General features: G+C 41.2%; 1 protein-coding gene across 1 annotated transcript in view; it reads right to left on the bottom strand.

Annotated features, from left to right (window-relative positions):
• Positions 1–5,263: 5,263 nt before the first annotated feature.
• LOC143039502 (uncharacterized) overlaps positions 5,264–22,246 on the bottom strand; it is a 25,286-nt gene continuing 8,303 nt past the window's right edge. The window contains exon 2 of the mRNA XM_076209629.1: positions 5,264–8,687. Coding sequence (XP_076065744.1) covers positions 8,547–8,687 — 141 coding nt within the window. The 3' untranslated portion in view covers positions 5,264–8,546. The remainder of the gene's footprint in view (positions 8,688–22,246) is intronic.

Genomic DNA, 22,246 nt, shown 5'->3' with positions numbered 1-22,246 from the left:
ACTTCCAGCCGTGGTGGTTGAATGCAATGCAGTTCGAAGTTTAAAAAAATCACTTGGATAAACATATATTTATTCTTAATGTGTTCATTATAGTCATTATTATTGTTATTATTATTGTTATTATTATTATTATTATTATTATTATTGTTATTATTATTGTTGTTGTTGTTATTACTATTATTTTTATTATTGTTATTATTATTATTATCATTATTATCATTTTATCATTATTATCATTATTATATATTTTTCCATGATAAGATTTAACAGCTTGTAACTGCTTCCTCCTCCTTTTTTTTTCCTCCTCATACTATTCCTCCTCCTACTCTCTCTCCTCCACCTTTTCTTCCTCTTCTTCCTCCTTTTCCTCCTCACCCTCCTACGCCTCTTCCTCCTCCTGTTAGCAGACGCCATAGAAACCAACCCACACTGATACAACGAAACAGTTTAACCTTTCGTTTCGGAGAGATCTATGAAAGGTCCAGAGGTTGCTTGTTTCCAGTCAAACTTGATGCTGGAGTCATGATCATGACAAACATGGGAAATGTGAATTAGATTTAAGAAGGAAATAGGCAAGAACTGGTTTACCAATAGAGCGGTTAACGAATGGAATAGGTTTAGTAACTAAATAGTGAGTGTTGAAACTATCGGTTGTTTTAGTATAAAGTTAAGAGAAAAAAAAACTTTGTGAATGGGGATTAGAGGTGGTAATGGACATGGAACTATGGAACTACCTAGTATAGGGCTTATGGTCTCTTGCAGTCTCCTCCAATCTTATGGTAACTCCGAATTTGCTCAGGTTTACCTCACTCTCGTGGGAGGGATTTGGTGACGTCACTTGGCCCCTGTTCAGTAGGTCTTCGCTGGCAGATAGACATACTGTACATGTGTATGTCCCTTAGGTCGGGGCATACATGAACTGTGGTAAATCACACACACAAACACACACACACGCACACACACACACACACACACACACACACACACACACACACACAAACACACACATGAATACGGACATACATACAGATAAACAACGATAAAGAAGACAAAGAGTAACAGGGATAGATAGAAAGAGAGTGAGGCGAATAAAAAAAGAGGCAGTGATTAGATATACTGACACTGATAAAGAGAATGACGCAGAGAGAGAGAGAGAGAGAGACGGGGCAGACAGAAGCAGCTAGAGGTAGACAGGAAGAGGTTAAGAAAGATTGGGAAAACAGGATAGATATACAGTAAGACATCAAACAGACAGACAGAGAGGGAGAGAGAGAGACTAGGCAAGAAGGTGAGTTTTTGTGATAGACGAGATCAAATGTCTCAGGTTAATCTCGGTCAATTCAGGTTAACCCAGGTCAGGGTCATGCTGAAGCTGTCAACCCTCACTTGCGAAACCTCAATCTCCCGTTGTTCGGAATGAGGACAGTAGCTTGTCCAGAGTGAGGATGTATATCAATGGTTCTCAATTTTTCTTTGGCCTCACCGAATCACCTTTAAAACCCTGATGTCGCCCCGTGTGATGATATACAATTCTTATAATTTGAAAAATAAACTCCCCCTTTAGACTAAAAAGCATAAAACCTTGGTTTAAAGACCATTACAAAAGAACAAGTCATCAATGAAAAATACATACATATACCAAAGGCTTTTTCCCCCTTACAAGGGAGGTAGCCAAAAAACAAAGGCATAGAAATCGCTCCCACCCATTCCATCCCCTATATTCTCCACTCCCTTCTACCCTCTTCCCTCCCTCTTATCTTGGCACCCCCTGGATGACGGGTCATCCCTGCATATTGTCCACTGCCCTGGGTCAGAAGCAGTGTCGCAAGACACAGCACATTCACAGCAAGGCCGCTTCATTAAATCGGCGACCCCCCTATGCGTCCCTTCATGCAGAAAAGGAGACGGGGAGGAATCCCTTCAGCTGAAAAAGAATAAAACCTTGGTTTAAAACCATTTCAAAAGAACAAGACATCAATGAAAACACACACACACACACACACACACACACACACACACACATATATATATATATATATATATATATATATATATATATATATTTTTTTTTTACCCAGACTTCCTCAGTTGCCCTCAATTGCCCCCTTAGAAATCCTATTGCCCACCTGAATAACCAGATTGCCCATCTGTGGGACATACGTTGAGAAGCACTGACTGTATACAATATGTCTGAGGACTGGATACCTGCCAACAGGTACTCGTGTGACTGACTGCCTTGAAACACGCCCTCGGTGCCAACAGGTCACGCACTCCGTCAGTCATGCACGTGACAGAGTGTCATGAATCAAGGCTTCAGTGCCAAATGACACTGGCACTCCTGCATGTGGTTTCGTGTCATGAGAGAGGATTTCAGTGTCAATAGGTCCTGGCGGTCATGCACGTGTCGGGGTGACATGAAGCAGGACTTCAGTGTCTAATGAAGCTGGCACTCAACTCTTACCGTGAAACAGGATTTCAATGCCAACCAAACCAGGAGCAAGGACAAACGGGTACAGACCTGATTTAGGGGGGAAGGGAGGTATTGGGGGGAATAGAGTGTTTTTTCTAGGAGGTGCCAAGATGAGAGGGAGGGAGGAGGGGAGGGGAGTATGTAGGGGATGGAATGGGTGGGAGTGGTTTCTATGCCTTTTTTCTTTTTGGCTACCCCCCGTGTAAGAGGGAAAAGAGCCTTTGGTATATGTATGTAAGTATGTTTTTTTTTGTGGTGGTGGTGAAATGTCATTCGGACGGGCTTTGCTTGAGCCCGTGTAGTGTGTGTTCAAGGAAGACACATCTTGCAAGAGATCAAGTGGAATGGTTCAGCTTGTCAGAGGAGCGTGGAGGAGGGGTGGGGGGCAGTGGAATAGGGAGGAGAGTCGGTCATCCACTTCCTGAAGAAGGAAGTTGCTGGGGGAGGGGGAAGTCGCCCTTGTACGGAGGTTCTACTAACCCCTTTCATTCCAACTTATGATGAATAAATATCGCTTGACGTCAGCCAGAATAAAATATATAACGTGAGAAATCGTATGAGTTCAGTCTCTTAGAAAGGTGTCCTTCATTTAGCTGAATAGAATCACTCGGCTCTAACCAGAAGAAAGCCTGTAAAGACCTAGGTTGTAATATTGGGGTTTAATCATCCTTTATTCATCCTTTTGCAGGAGTTTTCATTAGGACTCACAGTGGATTTTCAGTCGGAATCCGACTTAAAATTCAGTCGGACTTCGCCTGAAAATTAGGTCGAACAGTTAATCGTGACCTCCAGTGCCAAAAAGTTGGGGAACCACAACCTTTGATTTTTTTCATTTAATTTATTTATCAATTTATTATTGTTATTATTATTATTATTGTTTTATTTATCATTATCATTATTATTATTACTATTATTATTATTATCATCACCATCATTATTATTATTATTAGTACCTGTATTACTTCATTATTGTTATCATTAATATTATTATTATTATTATTATTATTATTATTGTTTTTGTTGTATTTTAATTTTCATATACATATATTATTTTATGTTCTATTTTATATAACATCTATTTATTACTTATTTCTCATTATTATGCCTACTGCATTTCATGCACACCGGTTCTCTTGTTTGATGTGCCGCGCATCACCTTTTACCATTGTTGCACATCTCGCCTCTTGGGCCCTGGAGACCTCAATGCGTATGACGACATAACCGGACCAGTAACAATCCGGTTCAGTCTTTCTCTTGTGCAAGACCTTAGAGAGAAATCATAGACGTGTTTATGCGAATGTTGTTAACGTTATATTCTGGAAGATACTGTATAACAGAGGATTCTTTCAAGTTGATCTGTAAACAAGAGGGGGAATTTGAATTGAAGAATGCTATTTAGGAAATCTAAATGAACGTTTATTGGCAGAATGGGGCTTACATAAGGTTAGGTTAGGGTAGTTTTAGGTAGGTTATATTAGGTCAATATTGAGCCCAAATACTTACACTATTTATTCATTTATTATTATTTTTATCATTTATTTATCTATTTCTTCAAAAATACTTGGAAGCTCGCTGGCCGAGCATGCTAGGGCGTCATTACTTAGAGCGAAGGTCGAGGGTATGGCGGTTCGAACCCTGTCACCGGCGAAGTTCAACCAAAAGTATGGCCTATTAAATTCCACGCTACAAATTCCTCTGTAAGGAGCACCATCCTAGCCTCCCGATAGGAGGGAGTTTGTGACATTAAGTCATATCATCATACCACAAAAATATTATGAATAATTTGAATTATTCATCTTTATTTTCATTACCAATTCTGTAAAAGTAAAATAAAAAGAATATGACGGGTCCCCTCTCCTAACACTTCTTTTTAAGTCCTTTACTAAAGAGTTGGTCCCAAGGAGATGAATAAAATCGCCCGACGGCAGCAAGAATACAAGGAAGAGGGACACCTGGTTATTATTATTATTATTATTATTATCATTATTATAATTATTATTATTATTATTATTATTATTATTATTATTATTATTATTATTATTTGTAAGTATAGTATTGGTAAATGTCTCATTTTAGTTTAACATAAATCTAAAAGCTGACAAACTAAACCACGAAACATATTATCAAACTTAAATGAGGTTGACAAGAACAACATTAAACACCTTGGCGAGTTTGCTGAAACCACTCAGAGGCGACCCAAACATCGGGAAAAAAAAAAAAACCGCAGCAGTTTGCCGCAACTGAGAGGACTTGCTCTACCAGGGGTTTCTCACTTCCCACCTCATGGATGTTGGATGGTGAGTTTTGATTTTATACTTGCTTGGCAGTGATTGGAATTTGATTAGTAAAAGGAAACACACAAACACGGTTAAGTATATACTGAGAAATAAAAAAATAAAAAATTACCCCCCAAGCTAGTAGCGTCAATGTAATTAAAAAACAACAAGGTTAGAGAAACCAACGACCCGTTTTCTTCATAGAAACTGAGATTATCTCATTTATTTAACGTAAGATAATATCTCACAGATGAAGCATTTCAAATGTACAGCAAAATCACAGTCTTTTTTTATAAGAGAGACAATATATTGGTTTTCACTAAGATAATATTTACAAAAATACTAAGTGAAGGAACAATGGGAACTGTTTTAAGCATGCAACCTTACAACTGCTCTCAGAATGAGAAAAATAGTTTTTTTTGTCTTCGGATGATGCAAAACAGGTGAATCTTTTATGTCCACGTGGTGTTTCAGTTACATGAATATTTACAATAGGTTTAAGAATTTGCATGTATGCATACACGCTCTCTCTCTCTCTCTCTCTCTCTCTCTCTCTCTCTCTCTCTCTCTCTCTCTCTCTCTCTCCACACACCACACACACACACATACACACACACACACACACACACACACACACACACACACGTTAGCCAGAATAAAATATGTAAAGGATATTTTGTAACATGGGGTTCATGGAAACACACACACACACACACACACACACACACACACACACACACACACACACACACACACACACACACACACACACACACACACACACACACACAAGTTCGGTCAATTAAACACATAAGAAAGAACGGTTGCACACAGGGCATGTGTATGTATTCATATATGTATGCATCTGTGTGTGCACATGTGTATGTACTGTATGCAAGGTCACTAAACACGTGACCTTGCAAATACGTGTAAACGTGTGCAGATGTTTGTATATATATATACATTGCATAGAAGTATGCAGGTAATGAAAGGTAGACATAGTAAATGTCTTGAGGGTAGATATGTACACAGAATGTCCTTCTGTCATAGAAAAGACAAAAGTCGCGATAAAGAAAGAAAGAAAAAAAAATGCAGTGGAAGGACACTCGAAGGGGGATAAGCTGCCATCGGGGCTTTAGCTTCTAACACTAAAGCTCAACAAACATTCCGAGGACAGCCACAGACTCCCCAGGTCATCCTCGATGTCCCACTGCAGGACCTGTCTGTAGCTTGGGGGCGGCGGTGCCACTATTGGACCTCGCCATTGTAGCATGATCCGACTTGGTAAGGCTGGTTGTAGGTTGTGAAGTATTGGTGTTTTTTTTTTTTTTTGTATTTTTTTTTGGGCCTCTTGGAATTTATGTGTTTTGACAATGGGATTTGAGACCAGTATCATCACTGTGGTAATACTGACCAAGTGATAATACTGAAATACAACACTGGTCTACCTTTGATGTCTGCCGTTACAGAGAGGGGTCAGAAATCCTTGACAGTTTGACTTGAACACTTTCCGGGTACCAAACTCGGGGCTCCCGAGCTGAATGCAGGGATGCTAGCCACTGCTCTACACAGGTTCCCGTTGGGGTCAGGAGTGGAAAATTGACAAAACGTCGTCGTGGTTTTTGTGCGATGCTGAGGCGCCTTGACCTTGTTCGACCGGGTGAAGGTTAATTTGGGATATGTGGAGCAACTTTGGGGGGGGGGGGAGTGGCTGGAGGTGGGGGGGGGGATAAGGGGCCCTTATCTCCCGAGACATTTCGGTCAGGTCCTGGGGTCGGGGAGGGCTGTCTTTGTCCTCGAATTGTCTTGCAAAACGCTTTCGTCCATAGATCTCGTTGTTGCATGTGTCCCCGTTCTTATTTGCAAGAAGCTACTCTGGGTGATTGGACTTTGTGTCTTCCCGTTATCCAGCAGGACAATTTAGAGGTGTGGGACTGTCATTGTCCTCGGATTGTCTTGCAGGACACTTTGGACGATGGGGCTGTGTTTTCGTGTCCTCTTGGAAAGTGCTTTGAGGTTATGGAGGGGAAGTAGGTTGTATGACGCTTTGAGGATGTGGGACTCTTTGTGGTCTTCCCTCTTTGTTGTTATGTTGAGACGCAGGCGACACAGCCGACACAGGTGACACAGACACCCTGTTGATGAACTGAAGTACAGGTTGAACTTCTCTTTCACTTGAAATGGTAAGGTAGTACATCTAGAAGAATTTCAAAGTAGAGAGAAACTCAAAATGTACTTCAGTTCAGCAACAGGAAGTCTGCCTCTGCTGTGCTGTGTGGCCTGTGTCGCCTGCGTCTTAGTTTCCGCTCAGGCTTGCAGGCAGTCTATCAGGCTCCTTTCGTTTTTTTCAGGGGGTCCGCTTAAGGGATAGATGGTCAGAGGAAGGAATTTCAGATTAATTAAATCAGGAATATCTTCCCTGCTATTTTTTTATGTTTATGGTCAGTCCTAACCGCCTGTCTATATATATTTTACCTGCGTTGTTTAACTTCAAACGGAGTCTTCATAAGAAAAGGTCTGTTCACTTCGGAAGAGGTTGAGAACATGTCACGCAGCTAGGTTACCAGGAATGGATTCAGTCGACTGCCTCGCTCCTTCATGACGTCATATCGTTAGATTTTCTTCCCGAAGTGAACGGGTCGTTCTCAGAACTTGTCGTTAACGACTGGATGGGTCTTGTTATCACGACCACGAACGTTATCTGGACAATGCCTCATCACCTGATCACACACAGTCCGGAAGCGACGCAGCCGGATTTGTCGCCACAGTGTGACATCGCCCCGGAAAGCCGCTCCACTTCCTGAGCCCATCACGCGCTCGCTGCACAGATCAGAAGTTCCCCCGTTCGTATGCGTTGCTGTTCTTCAGTCTCCTGAAGACCCCAGTGGTTCGCAAAACCCAGTGGTGAAACAGCTGGTCCAGGTGGTTTAGCAGACATCAGATGGGTTTATGATAACGCTGTACCAATGACGGGGTCTCGATCAAAGGAGATCCAGTTCAGGATCTGTGTCCCTCCTCCTCCTCCTCCTCTCCCACCTCCTCTAAACTCCAGAACATCTTGTGGGTAGTGTAGAGAACAATGGCACCATCAAATGCTTATTTAGGTGGTTTATCGACGTCGGTTCCGGAGGTGGATGGGGGTGGGAGGGAGAGGTGGCGTTGTTGGGTGGAGGTGCCATGAGGTGGAGTGTGGGTGGGTGGGGTGGTGAACTGGGAGCTGGAATGTGCTGTTTGTGCTTCACTTGCTGGGAGCCGTGTAATGTTATCGGTACAATATCTGACTCACTTTACATTGTTCATTTTGCTTACGGAATTGCTCAATACATCTGAGGCTGTTCAACTCTTCTCATAGAGAAAATAAAAAGGTAAATTTCAGTGAAGACTAGTAACTTGAAATGTATCTAGTGTTTTCCCAAAAAAGTATTCTGAGAAATATGAGAAATGGAAAATGGCCTCTCGTTTTTTTTTTATCCTGGATTTACATTTTCTGAGACGGTAAGTACTTCCGTAACCAAGTAGCTCACATACGTGGCGGTAATATCAAGGACCCTGCAATTGTGACACCAGGAAAGAAAAGAAAGAAAGAAAGAAAAAAAAAGTGTCGGGGGGTGGGGAGGAGGAGGAGTAAGATGTCCCTTCGTTACTCCTGAAGAAGATGGGAAGGAAAAATTGACAACTTCCTCTTGAAGAAGGTGATTATGTCGTCACAGGTTTCCTAAGAAAGGAGGGAGTGGGTCTGTTAAAAAAAAAAAAAAAAAAAAAATGGCAGCCCGCTTCCGCCCTTCGTCAGGAGAACTGTGTTAGAGATCGGTGACGAGCGTTGCTTGTCGGGACTGTTCCTGAATTGCCAAAGACTCGATCTCAGCCACAACAGCGTTCCCGTCCAGGAGGACACTGCAACAACTCTCGCGCCGTTCCTCGTTCACTTGATTCTTGAGCTCCTGAAGAAGAAGAAAAAGAAGAAGTTAACAAAAGTTCTTAAGCTCCTGAGGAAGAAGAACTTCAAGTTAACAAAACATACACAATCCGCTCGGTCGATTATGCAACAAATTACAATGGTTCTCAATTGGGATTTCCCAAACTATCTGCTCCCAAAGTGTCTACACACATTTTCCTCCTAAACGTATACTACACAAAAGTAACTGGATTAAGTTAGGTTGAATTAGGATTGGTTAACCTTTTTGGGTATTCGCTTTTTAGGCAGAAACCGTTCCCAATTACTTTAGGAATTTTTTAATATTACTTCAGTTTTTCCAAAACGGATTGAGTAACAAACTAATTACTTTCCACATTTCTATATTGTTTACAAACTTATTTGTGATAGATATGACTATTAATCTGCACTCTCTAGAATTACTTTATGGAACATCAATGTCACGAAAACAGTAATTACAATTACTTTTTTCTGTTGAGAGTGATTATGATTCTAAAGAATGCCATGCGCACGCGCGCGCACACACACACACACACACACACACACACACACACACACACACACACTCGTGGCGCAGTTGGTAGAGTTCCCGGCTGCCACTACGGAGGTGCGGGTTCGAATCCTGCCCAGGGCTGAAATAATTTCAATATCGCTGCGCTGCGGGTTGTTACTCCGACTCTCGTGGGCGGGGAGTTGGGTGTGTGTGTGTGTGTGTGTGCATGTGAGGTCACAGCATTACCCATAGATCGGTCATATATGACCTCTCTTCCGGGAGGGTAATAGCTGTCGATCACGAGTCCAACACGTGATCCAAGACAGTGGTGAATCACACACGCAATGTTAATTGTGAAATTGCCCCAACCTGAGAATTACATCTTCAGAACGACGACACGATCCCAACAAATGGAGATGTGTCTCGCTGTCATAATAACAAACCAGATTTACACGTAAGAATACATGGTCAGGTCACACTCAGGCCCATATAAGGCGAGGAGCCTACGTCAGTATCCGAACGTATTGAGAGAAAGTACAAAAGAGAACATTATTTTTGCAAGTTTAGCATAATTTCACTTGCTAGCATATTCCCTCATGAGGCATTTAGTTACCGCCTAGTAGGTTTGTTGTACCTTAGGCCATGGATACCTACACACGCATAAACATACGACATAAGCACATACTTTATACACAGGATATCTATAAATAGCCTCTGTACATCAACACAAACATCTAGATTGCCATATCGTACAAATATACGTAACATTGTATAAACAACATTCACACGTCATTTACATATATAATTCTCCTATTCCCTCTTTTCCGTAGTCTCTCAGTTGATATCAAACGTTTTTTTTTTTTTTTTTTGGGGGGGGGGCTTTTCTCGATTACCCAAACGTTTTTAGTCAGCGTTCGAACCACCCACAAACGCACCAAACTCCCAGACTCCCTTTTCTGGTAGTACGTGACTCCTTGGCTACTCCCAGGGGAGTCACGTATCCTCCCACATGTCATTGGGGAAGTCGTCCTGATGGGCTCGACATAGTTTTCCTGCGGGAATCGAACGTCAGTGACGATCCCAGTCCTGGTGCGGGTACCCCGCTCAACGAAGTTTACTGGGTACTATTATTGGATTGGTGGTTAAATCGGGTTAGGTATTATTGGGTCGGTGGTTAAAGCTGGTTAGGTATTATTGGGTTGGTGGTTAAGTCGGGTTAGGTATTATTGGGTTGGTGGTCAAGTCGGGTTAGGTATTATTGGATTGATGGTTAAATCGGTTTAGGTATTATTGGGTTGGTGGTTAAATCGGGTTAGGTATTATTGGGTTGGTGGTTAAATCGGGTTAGGTATTATTGGGTTGGTGGTTAAATCGGGTTAGGTATTATTGGGTTGGTGGTTAAATCGGGTTAGGTATTATTGGGTTGGTGGTTAAATCGGGTTAGGTATTATTGGGTTGGTGGTTAAATCGGGTTAGGTATTATTGGGTTGATGGTAACAAATCGAGTTAGGTATTATTCGGTTGGTGGTTAAATCGGTTTAGGTATTATTGGGTTGGTGGTTAAGTCGGGTTAGGTATTATTGGGTTTGGTGGTTAAATTGGGTTGGGTTAGGTTAAGTTAATCTTCGTGAGTTTTAGTCTCAAGTGATGAGATATTGAACTAATCTTGTGTAAAGAAATAATGAAAATATTTGTTCCGTTTTTTTCAGCCATATTTGGCAAAGCATATCGATAACATACTAAATATAGGTAATGTAGAATATAATTAGTATATACATAATTCTATATTGATTTTAATATTATTCGTGTGAAATTATAATAAGTCCTCAAATTACTCATCGTTATCCCGCGGAAAAAATAAATAAAATAGAATAAATAAAATAAGACAAATGGAGCCTTGAATGCTTCCCCATGACGTCATGTCGAGGTTTCATCCTAAAGTGAAGCGTCCTTTTCGTGGTTCGACTTTGATTCCATGTTGTGTCTCCGTGTGATCTTCCACTTCCTCCTCTGCCTCCTCCTCTTCCTCCTCCTCCTCTTCTTCTTCCTCTTCCTCTTCCTCTTCCTCCTCCTCCTCCTACACACAGCTATTCGACTAACAAAGCGTACAGTCGCTCTCAAAAAGTTCGATGGGTACAGCGATTATTTCGTTCGAGTCTCCACCCTTTCTGGACGGCGGGTCACTTTGTTGACTGACCTGGTTGCATCCAGGTCAGCCTGTTCCTCTCGTACATGATCGCGTATGAACTGTCACGGGCGCTCTATACATACTCGCTGTCCACATAGGCGACGTTCCGATTGGCTTGACAATTACACACACACACACACACACACACACATACACACACACACACACACACACACACACACACATATATATATATATATATATATATATATATATTATGTATGCGTGTGTTTATATATTTATATATATATATATGTATTTGTATGTGTGCGTTTGTGTGTATGTATATATTAATGAGCACAAAATAAATCAATGAAATAAGAAATAAAAACATATATATGTAAATGAATAAGTAAATAAATAAAATAAAGTAAAAATCATTTGATGAAATAGAAAATAATGTGAATATACAAATAAATAAATCAACAAATAGAACAAACAAATAATTAGACAAACAAGCAGATAGACAAATAAGACCAAACAAATAGAAAATAAGAAGATAAATAGATAAATAAACAAAATAATAAATAATAATAATATGAGTAAATAAAATTAAATACATTCCATTCGGGTACATGAAATGCGGGGCTAACTAGATATAATGTTTCAGTTGTGATATATTTACCCCCCATCGTGTAATATTGCTGCTCTCAGGGCGTGATAAACTGACCCCCCATACCATGTAATATTGCTACCCTCAGGGCGTGATAAATTGACCCTCCATACCATGTAATATTGCTACCCTCAGGGCGTGATAAACTGACTCCCCATACCATGTAATATTGTTACCCTCAGGGCGTGATAAACTGACCTCCCATACCATGTAATATTACTAACCCCAGGGCGAGATAAACAGACCCCCCTCCCTAGTTGAAATTAACGGTGATATTCTTTAAAAAATTATTTTCCTCCCAAGGATTTATACAATATTTATATATAAGGAAATATCTATATAAGGAAAGTTTTTTTTTTTTTTTTTTTTTTTTAAATACCACCGTAAGTTCTTTGATAAATAATCCCATTCCGGCTACAGACGATTTTAATCCATTTGAAGAAACCTCTGCTGAAAAGACTCATTTGGCGTCAAGGGGAGGATTCAGATCGCTCGAGGCCGAAGGTTCGAAACAAACAGACGCAGCCTCGGCGCGACCGAGACGATCTCGTTTCAGTCACGGAGGAGGAGGAGGGGAAGGGAGGGAGGGGGAGGAGGAAAAAGAAGGGAAGGAGGGGAGGGGGAAAGGAAAGGAGGAGGGGAGGGGGAAGGAGAGGAGGAGGGGGAAGGGGAAGAGAAGGAAGAGGGGGAGGGAAAGGAAGGAAGAGGGGAGGGGGAAAAGGAGGAGGAGAAAGAGGAGGGGGGGAAAGGGAGGAGGAGGGGAGGGGGAAGAGGAGGAGAAGGGGAAGGGGAGGAGGAGGGGAAGAGGAGGAGGAGGGGAAGGAAAGGGGAAGAGGAGGAGGAGAGGGAGCGAATGAGTAGGAGGAGGGGAAGCGAAGGAGGAGGAGAAGGGGAGGGGGGAGGGGAGGAGGAGGGATAGGGGGAAGAGGAGGAGGGAGAGGGAGGGGAGGAGGAGGGGAAGAGGGGGTTGGGAATACGACATGAACGTGACACCTGCCAGCCACACACCCACACCCACACACACACCCGGGCATCGCCATTACATGCGGGCGACCGACATTCTTGGCGTGAGAGAGAGAGAGAGAGAGAGAGGTGGGGGGGGGGCGAGAGAGAGTTAAACCGTATTGTGGTCAACCCAACGGTATTTATGAATTTATCAATAATATCAAAAACTATCAGTCGATTCCATTCATCTCCGTGGGACCCCCACCCCCCACTTCCACCTTAGGGGTGAAGGGCGTGGGATACAATGCGCCCACGTTTCTATACGAAGAGCTTCTCATTACCTCCCACACACTCCCCCCCCCTCTCTCTCTCTCTCTCTCTCTCTCTCTCTCTCTCTCTCTCTCTCTCTCTCTCTCCCTCCTCTCTTTCTCCTTCTATCTTTTAGAATACTAAAGGGGATGGGCCTATGACCGATGCTCCTGTAGGAAGGACAGTAGAGGCAGACTTTAAGTGAATGGGGAGGAGGAGGAGGAGGAAAGGGAGGAAAAGGAAGAAAATGAGAAAGGGGAAAAGGGAAAGGGAGGAGGAGGGGGAAGAGGACGTGGAAACAGGAGGAGGAAGAACAGGAAAAAGAGGAGGGGAGGAGGTTAAGTAAAAAAGAAAAAAATGAAGGAGGAGGAAGAAGAAGAAGAGAAGAAGTAGAGAATAAGAAATAGAGAATAAACACCAGGAAGAAAAAAATAAGGAGAAAGAGGAAGGGCAGATGTAGAAGGAAGAAAAGGAGGAGGAGGAGGAGGAAAAGAAGTAGAAGAAAGAAAAGAGGGAAAGGAGAAAAAGGAAGAACACAAGAAGGAGGAAGAAGAGGAGGATAAATAGAGGGAAGAAAAGGAGGAGGAGGAAGAGAAGTAGAAAAAAGAGAAGGAGGAAGAAAAGAAGGGAAAGGAGAAAGAAGAAAAATGAGGAAGAAAAAGAAGAGGAGGAGACGGAGGAAGAGGAATGGACGAAGTAGAAAAAAGAAGAGGAAGAGAAGGGGTGAAGTGAAAAGAGGAAGAAAATGAAGAGTAGGAGACGAAGGAAGAGGAAGAAAAAAGAAGGAAAAAGAGGAAGAAAATGCATAAGAGGAGACAAAGAAAGATGAAGAAAAGGAGGAAGAAAATGATGAGGAGGAGACGAAGGAAGAGGAAGAGGATAGGTAGAAATAAGAAAAGGAAGAAGAGAGGGGAAAATAGAAAGAGGAAGAAGAAAAGAAAAAAAGAGGAAGAAATTGAAGAGGAAGAGACGAAGGAAGAAGAAGAGACGAAGGAAGAGGAAGAGAAGAAGAGGTAAGAAGAAGAGGAAGTGGAGGAGGGAAAAAGCGAAGGGTCTGGGGAGGAAGGAGAAAGAAGAAAAAAAAGAGAAGAAAATCAAGAGGAGACGAAGGAAGATGAAGAGGAGAAGTAGAAGTAAAAAGAGGAGGAAGTGGAGAAGGAAGAAGAAAAGCCGGGGGAGGGGAGGAAGGAGAAAGAAGAAGAAAAAAGAAGGAGAAGGAGGAAGAGTAAGAGGATAAGGAGGAGGAGGACGGACGAATCATACGTACGTGCTCGGAGCAAAGCCCAGAGGTTCATCCTAAGCTGAACAAAAAATCGCCTGACGTTAACCAAAACAAAATCAGTGATGTGGCCACTGACTGCGAGGTGAACCCTGTGACATGTTTGTTGCTGCCGCCAGGCGATTTTATTCAGCTGAGGGAAGCTCTCCCGTTGTCAGAGAGTGAAAGGAAGATGGTTTATTGGGCGCACGTGAAATGTGAGTGGTTTTCGAGCAAGTGAATGGAATCTCTTGGACTTGGACATAATAAATAAAATTGGCCTAGGGCACTTTTGTTTTATTTATTTATCTATTTAGTATTGCTATTATAATTTTTTGTTTATGTATTTATTTATTAACTTGCATGTTTACTATTTATTTATCTTATTTATTATCTATTTTATAATTTTATTTTTCATTGTTTATTATACATACACAGATATATATATATATATATAAATATATATATATATATATATACAGTATACTTTTTTTTTTTTTTTTTTTTTTTTTTTTTTTTTTTTTTTTTGTACCATAGGGCCCCTCTCCTATCTTTGGGCCCCTTCTGGGTCCCAGTTCAGGCCCCAGAGCCCCAGACTGCGAACATTCAGTCTCACTATACATTCCAATATGGAAGCCGACGCCTCAAATGTGAGGAAATACGGGTGAGTTCCGGGTCGTCGCCCTAAGGGCATCTCGACCCGGCGATGACAGGTGGTAATGGACATGGAACTGCCTAGTGTAGGTCTTATGGTCTCTTGCAGTCTTCTTCATTCTTATGTTATGTTTTTGTCTGTCCTGGATGACGCACAAGTGGCACGTGTCAGTGATGAGCCGATTAATCGGAATCGGTATTGATAATCGGAAGAATCGGGCGTTTTTGCCTAGTAATCGGATTCTGTATCGGAATCGGATTCTGTATCGAAATCGGTATCAAGAATTGGAATCGGTATCGAGAAACGGAATCTGTATCGAGAATCGGAATCGGTATCGAGAATCGGAATAATCGGGCGTTTTTCCCAGCAACTGGCGTTTGTATCAAAATCGGGGAGAGATATCAATTTACGATTCTTAAAATTATTTTTTAACAATTGATAATAAAACTATATTCAGTTTCAGAAGATTTAAAATCGTTGATGTAGTGATCATTAAGTAATATTTGATAACAAAATCGTAACTATTTGTAGTTTCAGGTAATAATTAAAAGAATTTAAACTAACATTCGAAGTTTCATATTGTTGGATAGATGGAGTTCAACATTATCAACAATAAAGCTTTCATCAAACCTAGATATTGCAGTTACTAGAAGACCAAAAACCTCATACTAACAACTTAATTCAATCCACGTTTCAAATCTAGTTTCCTTGAAGATAAACTTGGCAATCAAAACAATGAAGAAGTTGTTGAGTTTAAGTCTCCCGAAGGAATCTCGCTGGCCGAACGGTTTATGGTATCGTTACTTGCGACGAAGGTCGAGGGGGTGGCGGTTCGAACCCTGCTACCGGCGAAGTTGGACCAAGATCATGGTTCCTTAAATTCCACGCAGCAAAGTCCTCTGTAAGGGGCACCGTCCTAGCCTACCGAAAGGGGGGAGTTTGTGACGTTAAACCATATCATCATCATCATGATCAGTTTTATGAAAATATAGGTTAAATGAATTATAGAAAAAAAAATTCTGATCACTTGTCTTGACCCGTCAGCTAATTGCAAAAAATAGAAAAATAAATAAGATAAAATAAATAGAAAATAAATGAATAATAATAATAATAATAATAATAATAATAATAATAATGATAATAATAATAATAACGATTAATAAAAATTCAACTTCAGTTTTGAGTTGTATTTTTTTCTGAGATAAAGAAGAAAAAGCGAATAGCATAGATAGGAACAACTAATAAATCTAAGACAAAAAAACACAAGAAGGGTAGAGAAAGAGAGAGAGAGAGAGAAGGATGAAAATAAAATAGCAAATATCAAAACATGACAGTGGTAAATAACGACGAAATCGGAATACAACTGTGGAAATTAACGAAAACAATTTTTCTAATGCGACTATTTTTGCTAAAGAATATTTATATGCGCTGCCCTTTCAAGTTAAAAACGGAATGTTTTCAGTGTTGGTGGTAAGATATATTTACAAAAAAAAAGAGGGAGAAAAGAAGATAAAAACTTTATTTTGGAATTTAAGTCTTGGATTTTAAAAATGAATAATTTTCTTATGCACTTGCCCTCGCATTATGCAGGTTAAAAATTGCTTAAACTAAAATTAATTTTGTTTTAGTTGAGTTTCTATTGTAATGTAATTTTATTCGAGAAAAGGATTAAAAGTTTTAGAAGAGTTAGTGTTACAATATTAATTTTATTTTAAATTGAATTATAATTTCTATTTTATTGTGTATCATACAGTTAAAGCATTGGCATTTATTAATCTTCATGTATTATAGAATGTTTTTGGATTTCTTTCAGAAGAGTAAGCTGGATATATGTATATATATATACATATATATATATATGTATATATATACATTATATATATATGTATATATATATATATATATATGTATATATATATATGTAAATCAGTCTATAATAATTTTGTTTATAATGTGATTTTTTATTATAAAATGTGAATCTTGAACAAGAAAAAATAAATTTGTATTTTCGAAAAGAATCGGAATTAGAATCGGAATTGGCAATAATATCGGAATCGTTACAATGTTACAACCGACCTATCATTAACATACACACATGCACACACACACACACACACACACACACACACACACACATATAATGTACACAAAATATTTATACTCTATAATATAATCCACAAAGTATCAGAGATATATATATATATATATTATATATATATATATATATATATATATATATATATATATATATATATATATATAATTATAAACCCTCGAAAGGCAAGACCGTCATCGATTCAAATTGCTTTTACACTTGTCAGCCACTACAGTTTTATTTTTCACATTAGTCATGATAATTTTACTTTCCTTGGGTTTTCAAGTACTTGTTTTCGTAAAGTATGCAAAACATTTTCTAACGTTTAAGTATTATGCTGCTTGCAATACAACATAGAGGTGCTGCTGCTGATGATGTTTAACGTTAGAAACTACCCCTATCGGGAGGCTAGAGCGATGCCCCTTACAGAGGACTTTATAGCGTGGAACTTAATGAACTATACCCTTGGTTCAACTTCGCCGTTTGCAGGGTTCGAACCGCCATCCCTCCGACATTCGTTGCTTGTAACGACACCCAAATCCGCTCGACCGGCGAACTTCCTATCAGTGAACAAATCAAAGGAATTTTTTCTTTCATCGCGGTTAGGTACGTTGGTGTTCGTACTTAGATGTCAGGGGGATAAGGATAACGTTGCCAAGTGTCGGGGGAAGGGGGGGGAAGGAAGCTCCCATTGTCTACACAGTTTCATGTAGATTTTTCTTATTCGCTGGAAAAAGGGGTTTTTAATTGCTTGCTGGGAATACTTAATGTAAACAAAGGCATTGGAGGCGATGTACTGAATGCGAACAGATTCCAAACCTTTATCTTAGTTTTCGTTTGTGTTTTTTTTTTTTGTCCTTTGTTTATTGGTATTTGTGGTTTCCTTTGTGTTATCTATTTGGGAAATGCTTTTGTATATCAGTGACGGAAACGCACACACACACACACACACACACACACACACACACACACACACACACACACACACACACACTCGATGGCGCAGTGGTGGTAAAGTTCCTGGCCACCACTACGGCGGTCCGGATTCAAATCCCGCCCAGGGTTGAATTAATTTCAGTATCGCTGCACTGCGAGTCGTAACTCTAACTCTCGTGGGCGGGGAGTTGGGTGTGTGTGTGTGTGTGTGTGTGTGCGTGTAAGGTCAAAGCAGTACCTATAGATCGGTCATATATGAGCTATGAGCTCACTTCCGGTAGGGAAATAGCTGTCGATCACGAGTCCAATACGTGATCCAAGACCATGGTGAATCACATACACACACACACTACACACACACACACACACACACTCACACTCACACTCACACACACACACACACAAACACAAACAGAAACACAAACATGTAGATCGGGCAATAGATGAGATCTTAGTCCTCCGGGAGGATGATATTGCCGATTACGAGTCCAGTACGTGATCCAAGACAATAATGAATCACGCACACAGTGCGTACCTAGGTCAGCACATTGTTGGAGAATGACATGATGAACACGCTGAGGTCAGCCTAATGGAGCTGCCCTCCCCCTCCTCTCCATCACGCACCCCCACCATCACTTAGACCGGTGTCACACTGTCCGGCGCAGCCGTAGCGGCTTATTGGCTCAAACAAAGTCTCCCTTGGGGGTCAGTAGACTCTAAAGGTTATGAGAGTTTTTTAACCAGTGGGACGGGGGGGGGGTCGTTATATAAATGTGCAGCTGTCGTCAGGTGATTTTATTAAGCTAATTGAAGTTGGAGGCATGATTTGGACGCATCCGGCGCCGCCGGATAGTGTGACACCGAGATTATCTAATTTTCATCATCATCGCTACCAGCACCGCTATAGCCAATTCACCACCATCACCGCAACAACACCTCCCACCACCTCCTCCTCTACCACCACCACTATCACCACTACCACCACAATCTACCACTACCCCCACTCCTACCACCACCACCATCACTGCCACCAGAACCATTACAGCCACAAACACGATCACTACCACTCACCACTACCATTACCCACCACCACAGTCTACCACTATATCCACTCCTACCACCACCACAATCTACCACTATACCCACTCCTACCACCACCACAATCTACCACTATACCCACTCCTACCCCCACCACTAACACTACCTAGCACCAGTCTCCCACTATAGCCAATCCTACCACCACCACAATCTACCACTATACCCACTCCTACCACCACCACTACCATTACCCACCACCACAGTCTACCACCATACCCACTCCTACCACCACCACTAGCATTACCCACCACCACAGTCTACCACTATACCCACTCCTACCACCACCACAATCTACCACTGTACCCACTCCTACCACCACTATGACCATTACCCACACCACAGTCTACCACCATACCCACTCCTACCACCACCACCACCACAAACTACTACTATACCCACTCCTTCCACTACAATTACCCACCACCACAGTCTACCACTATACCCACTCCTACCACCACCACAATCTACCACTATACCCACTTCTACCACTACACTCACTCCTACCACTCACCACTGCCATTACCCACCACCGGCATGCACCCGTCACCTGTCCTGCCCGACGAAGGCGAAGTAGAAGGAGGTCGCCTGAGCCAGGTTCCGCACCTTTAAGTTGCCGTTTGAACTTTGGCCTGCAGGAGGAGGGCGGGGGCGGGGCAGGGGGAGGGGGAGGTGAGGGCGGGTGTAGAGCGTGTGGGGGTCGCGGTCAATCAAGATGGTTGTAGGATGAACTAAATTGAACTTATCGTGCCTCTGGCGTTGACCTCTTCAGCCATGACCCCCACCCCTACCCTACCTCCCACTGGGTGAATAAAATAGTTTAGTGTTAGCTAGAATAATATCTATTAAGGTTGCCACTGTGGTGAGGGAAAGGGATGAGTCCCTTGATGAATAAAGTCGCTTACCCGTGGCGGGAGTAAAGTTGTAAACAGATAAAAACAACGAGAGGACTGGAAGCTTGATCTGCTTGGATCCTTCTCCTCGATCACGTTTGACAGGTTATGCTGTTGCTTTTTGTTGCTTTGGATTTTGGTCATTTGTGACTAAATCACCAGCGCTTCTGTCCTTGGGAACAATATTGCACCGACGAGGAAGTGGAGTTATAAAAATGAGGAATGGAGGAATAATAGAGAAACAATAAAAAAGGAAAGTACGGAAGAATGGAGGAATAGCGGATTATTATTATTATTATTTATTATTATTATTATTATTATTATTATTATTATTATTATTATTATTATTATTTTTTTTTTTTTTTTTTTTTTTTTTTTTTTTTTTTTAGTGGAGAATAGCGCCCAGACATAAAAGAAATCTGAATGACTTGATCCGTAGGTATGTCACAATGTCCTAAAATGTCTGACTGAAAAAAAAAGTCAATACACTATGTGAAGGCATATATTTGAGGGAGGGAGCAATTGTTACTGAATATGATGAGCTAGAGAAGCTTGTAGGAGTGACGTGGCTAAGTTCTGCAACTCGCAAAGAAGGCCGAAAGATTCCTTTGTTCAGAAGTGGATTAAGATGGGCTGATGGCTTAATTAATTTCATGAAGATTTAACTTGCCAAGATTCCACGTGGTAAAGTCGGTTGCCCTCGAACGCAGAAGCCTCGGGTTCGATCCTGAGGTGCATGACACATGTTTCATCCAACTTCACCAAGCCTGATTATGTTACTGTGATAACTTCCAAAGGTTGTATCGTTCCCCAGGGAATAGGCAGGCTGTCCTGTAGCGGACCATTAAGACTGGACACTTTCACAACGTGCCTGTACAGTTGGCAATACTTATACATGGTTTTAGTTGTTCATGCAGTATAGATGATGTGGGAAGTAGTGCATGTGTGTCGCGTGTAAATGTGAAAAGAACAGATTACACTGTTCGTTTTCCGGCAACTTTTGCACAGGTATCTTGTCCGTTCTTTGAAAAACCGCGAACAATCTTGCCGCTTAAACCACATCCTTCCGACTCTCTGGATCACACGGAAATCTTGCCAACTGCACACTCAAGAAGATGTGTTGGTTTATTTCTTCCATTGGATACTAGGCAGTAAATCATTTGCTGACAATAAATCAACGAAAACAACAGAATACAGTAAACCTCTTTCTTTAGCTTTCGTAGATTGCGAAAAGGCCTTAGACTCCGTAGAACAAACGACAGCCCTACCCTCCATATACCGTTGTAATTTGACTCCCATTTGCTGATAATGAATCAACTAAAACAACAGAACACAATAAGCCTCTTTCTTTAGCTTTCGTAGATTGCGAAAAGGCCTTAGACTCCGTAGAACAAATGACCGTCCTACCCTCCATATACTGTTGTAATTTGACTCCATCAAGATAAGATCTTATAAGAATAGGGTGTGGCAAGGCGATACAATTTCATCCCAAGATATTTATAGCTTACCTGGAATAAAATTTTGGATTTGAGTTAGAAAGGGAAAGGTTTGAAGATTAATGGAGGATGTTTTATTTACATTAAATTTGCGAATGATGTTCTCATTTCAGAAACAGCAGGCTTACAGAAGGAGACTAGACAAAAGGTGGAGAGACGAGACATGGAAGATTACAGGAATGGCGAGGGAATGAAAGATGTTAACTAGTATATATATATATATATATATATATATATATATATATATGTGTGTGTGTGTGTGTGTGTGTGTGTGTGTGTGTGTGTGTGTGTGTGTGAATAGCTTGTATAGCAAATATGTGTGGGTGGAAGAAGAATCCACAAAGATGGACTGGAACTTTTTGTTTCGTTTCAACCGACATGGCCATCTTCAACTTCGTGGAGATAAAAGTTGGTCAAAACGATGGCGTAATTGAGTTCCCGCACAAATTCATATATTTTTCTTCCACAACACACGCGCGCACACACACACACACACACACACACACACACACACACACGTGTGTGTGTGTATGTGTGCGTGTCGATGAACCTGCAATCTGAGCTCAGGTAAACACTCCTACAGAAGTCCG

This window comes from Oratosquilla oratoria, chromosome 26, assembly GCF_046742065.1.
Source record: "Oratosquilla oratoria isolate Oo_2021 chromosome 26, ASM4674206v1, whole genome shotgun sequence".
NCBI classification, from domain to species: Eukaryota; Metazoa; Arthropoda; class Malacostraca; order Stomatopoda; family Squillidae; genus Oratosquilla; species Oratosquilla oratoria.
This window is presented reverse-complemented; position numbering and strand designations above follow the sequence as displayed.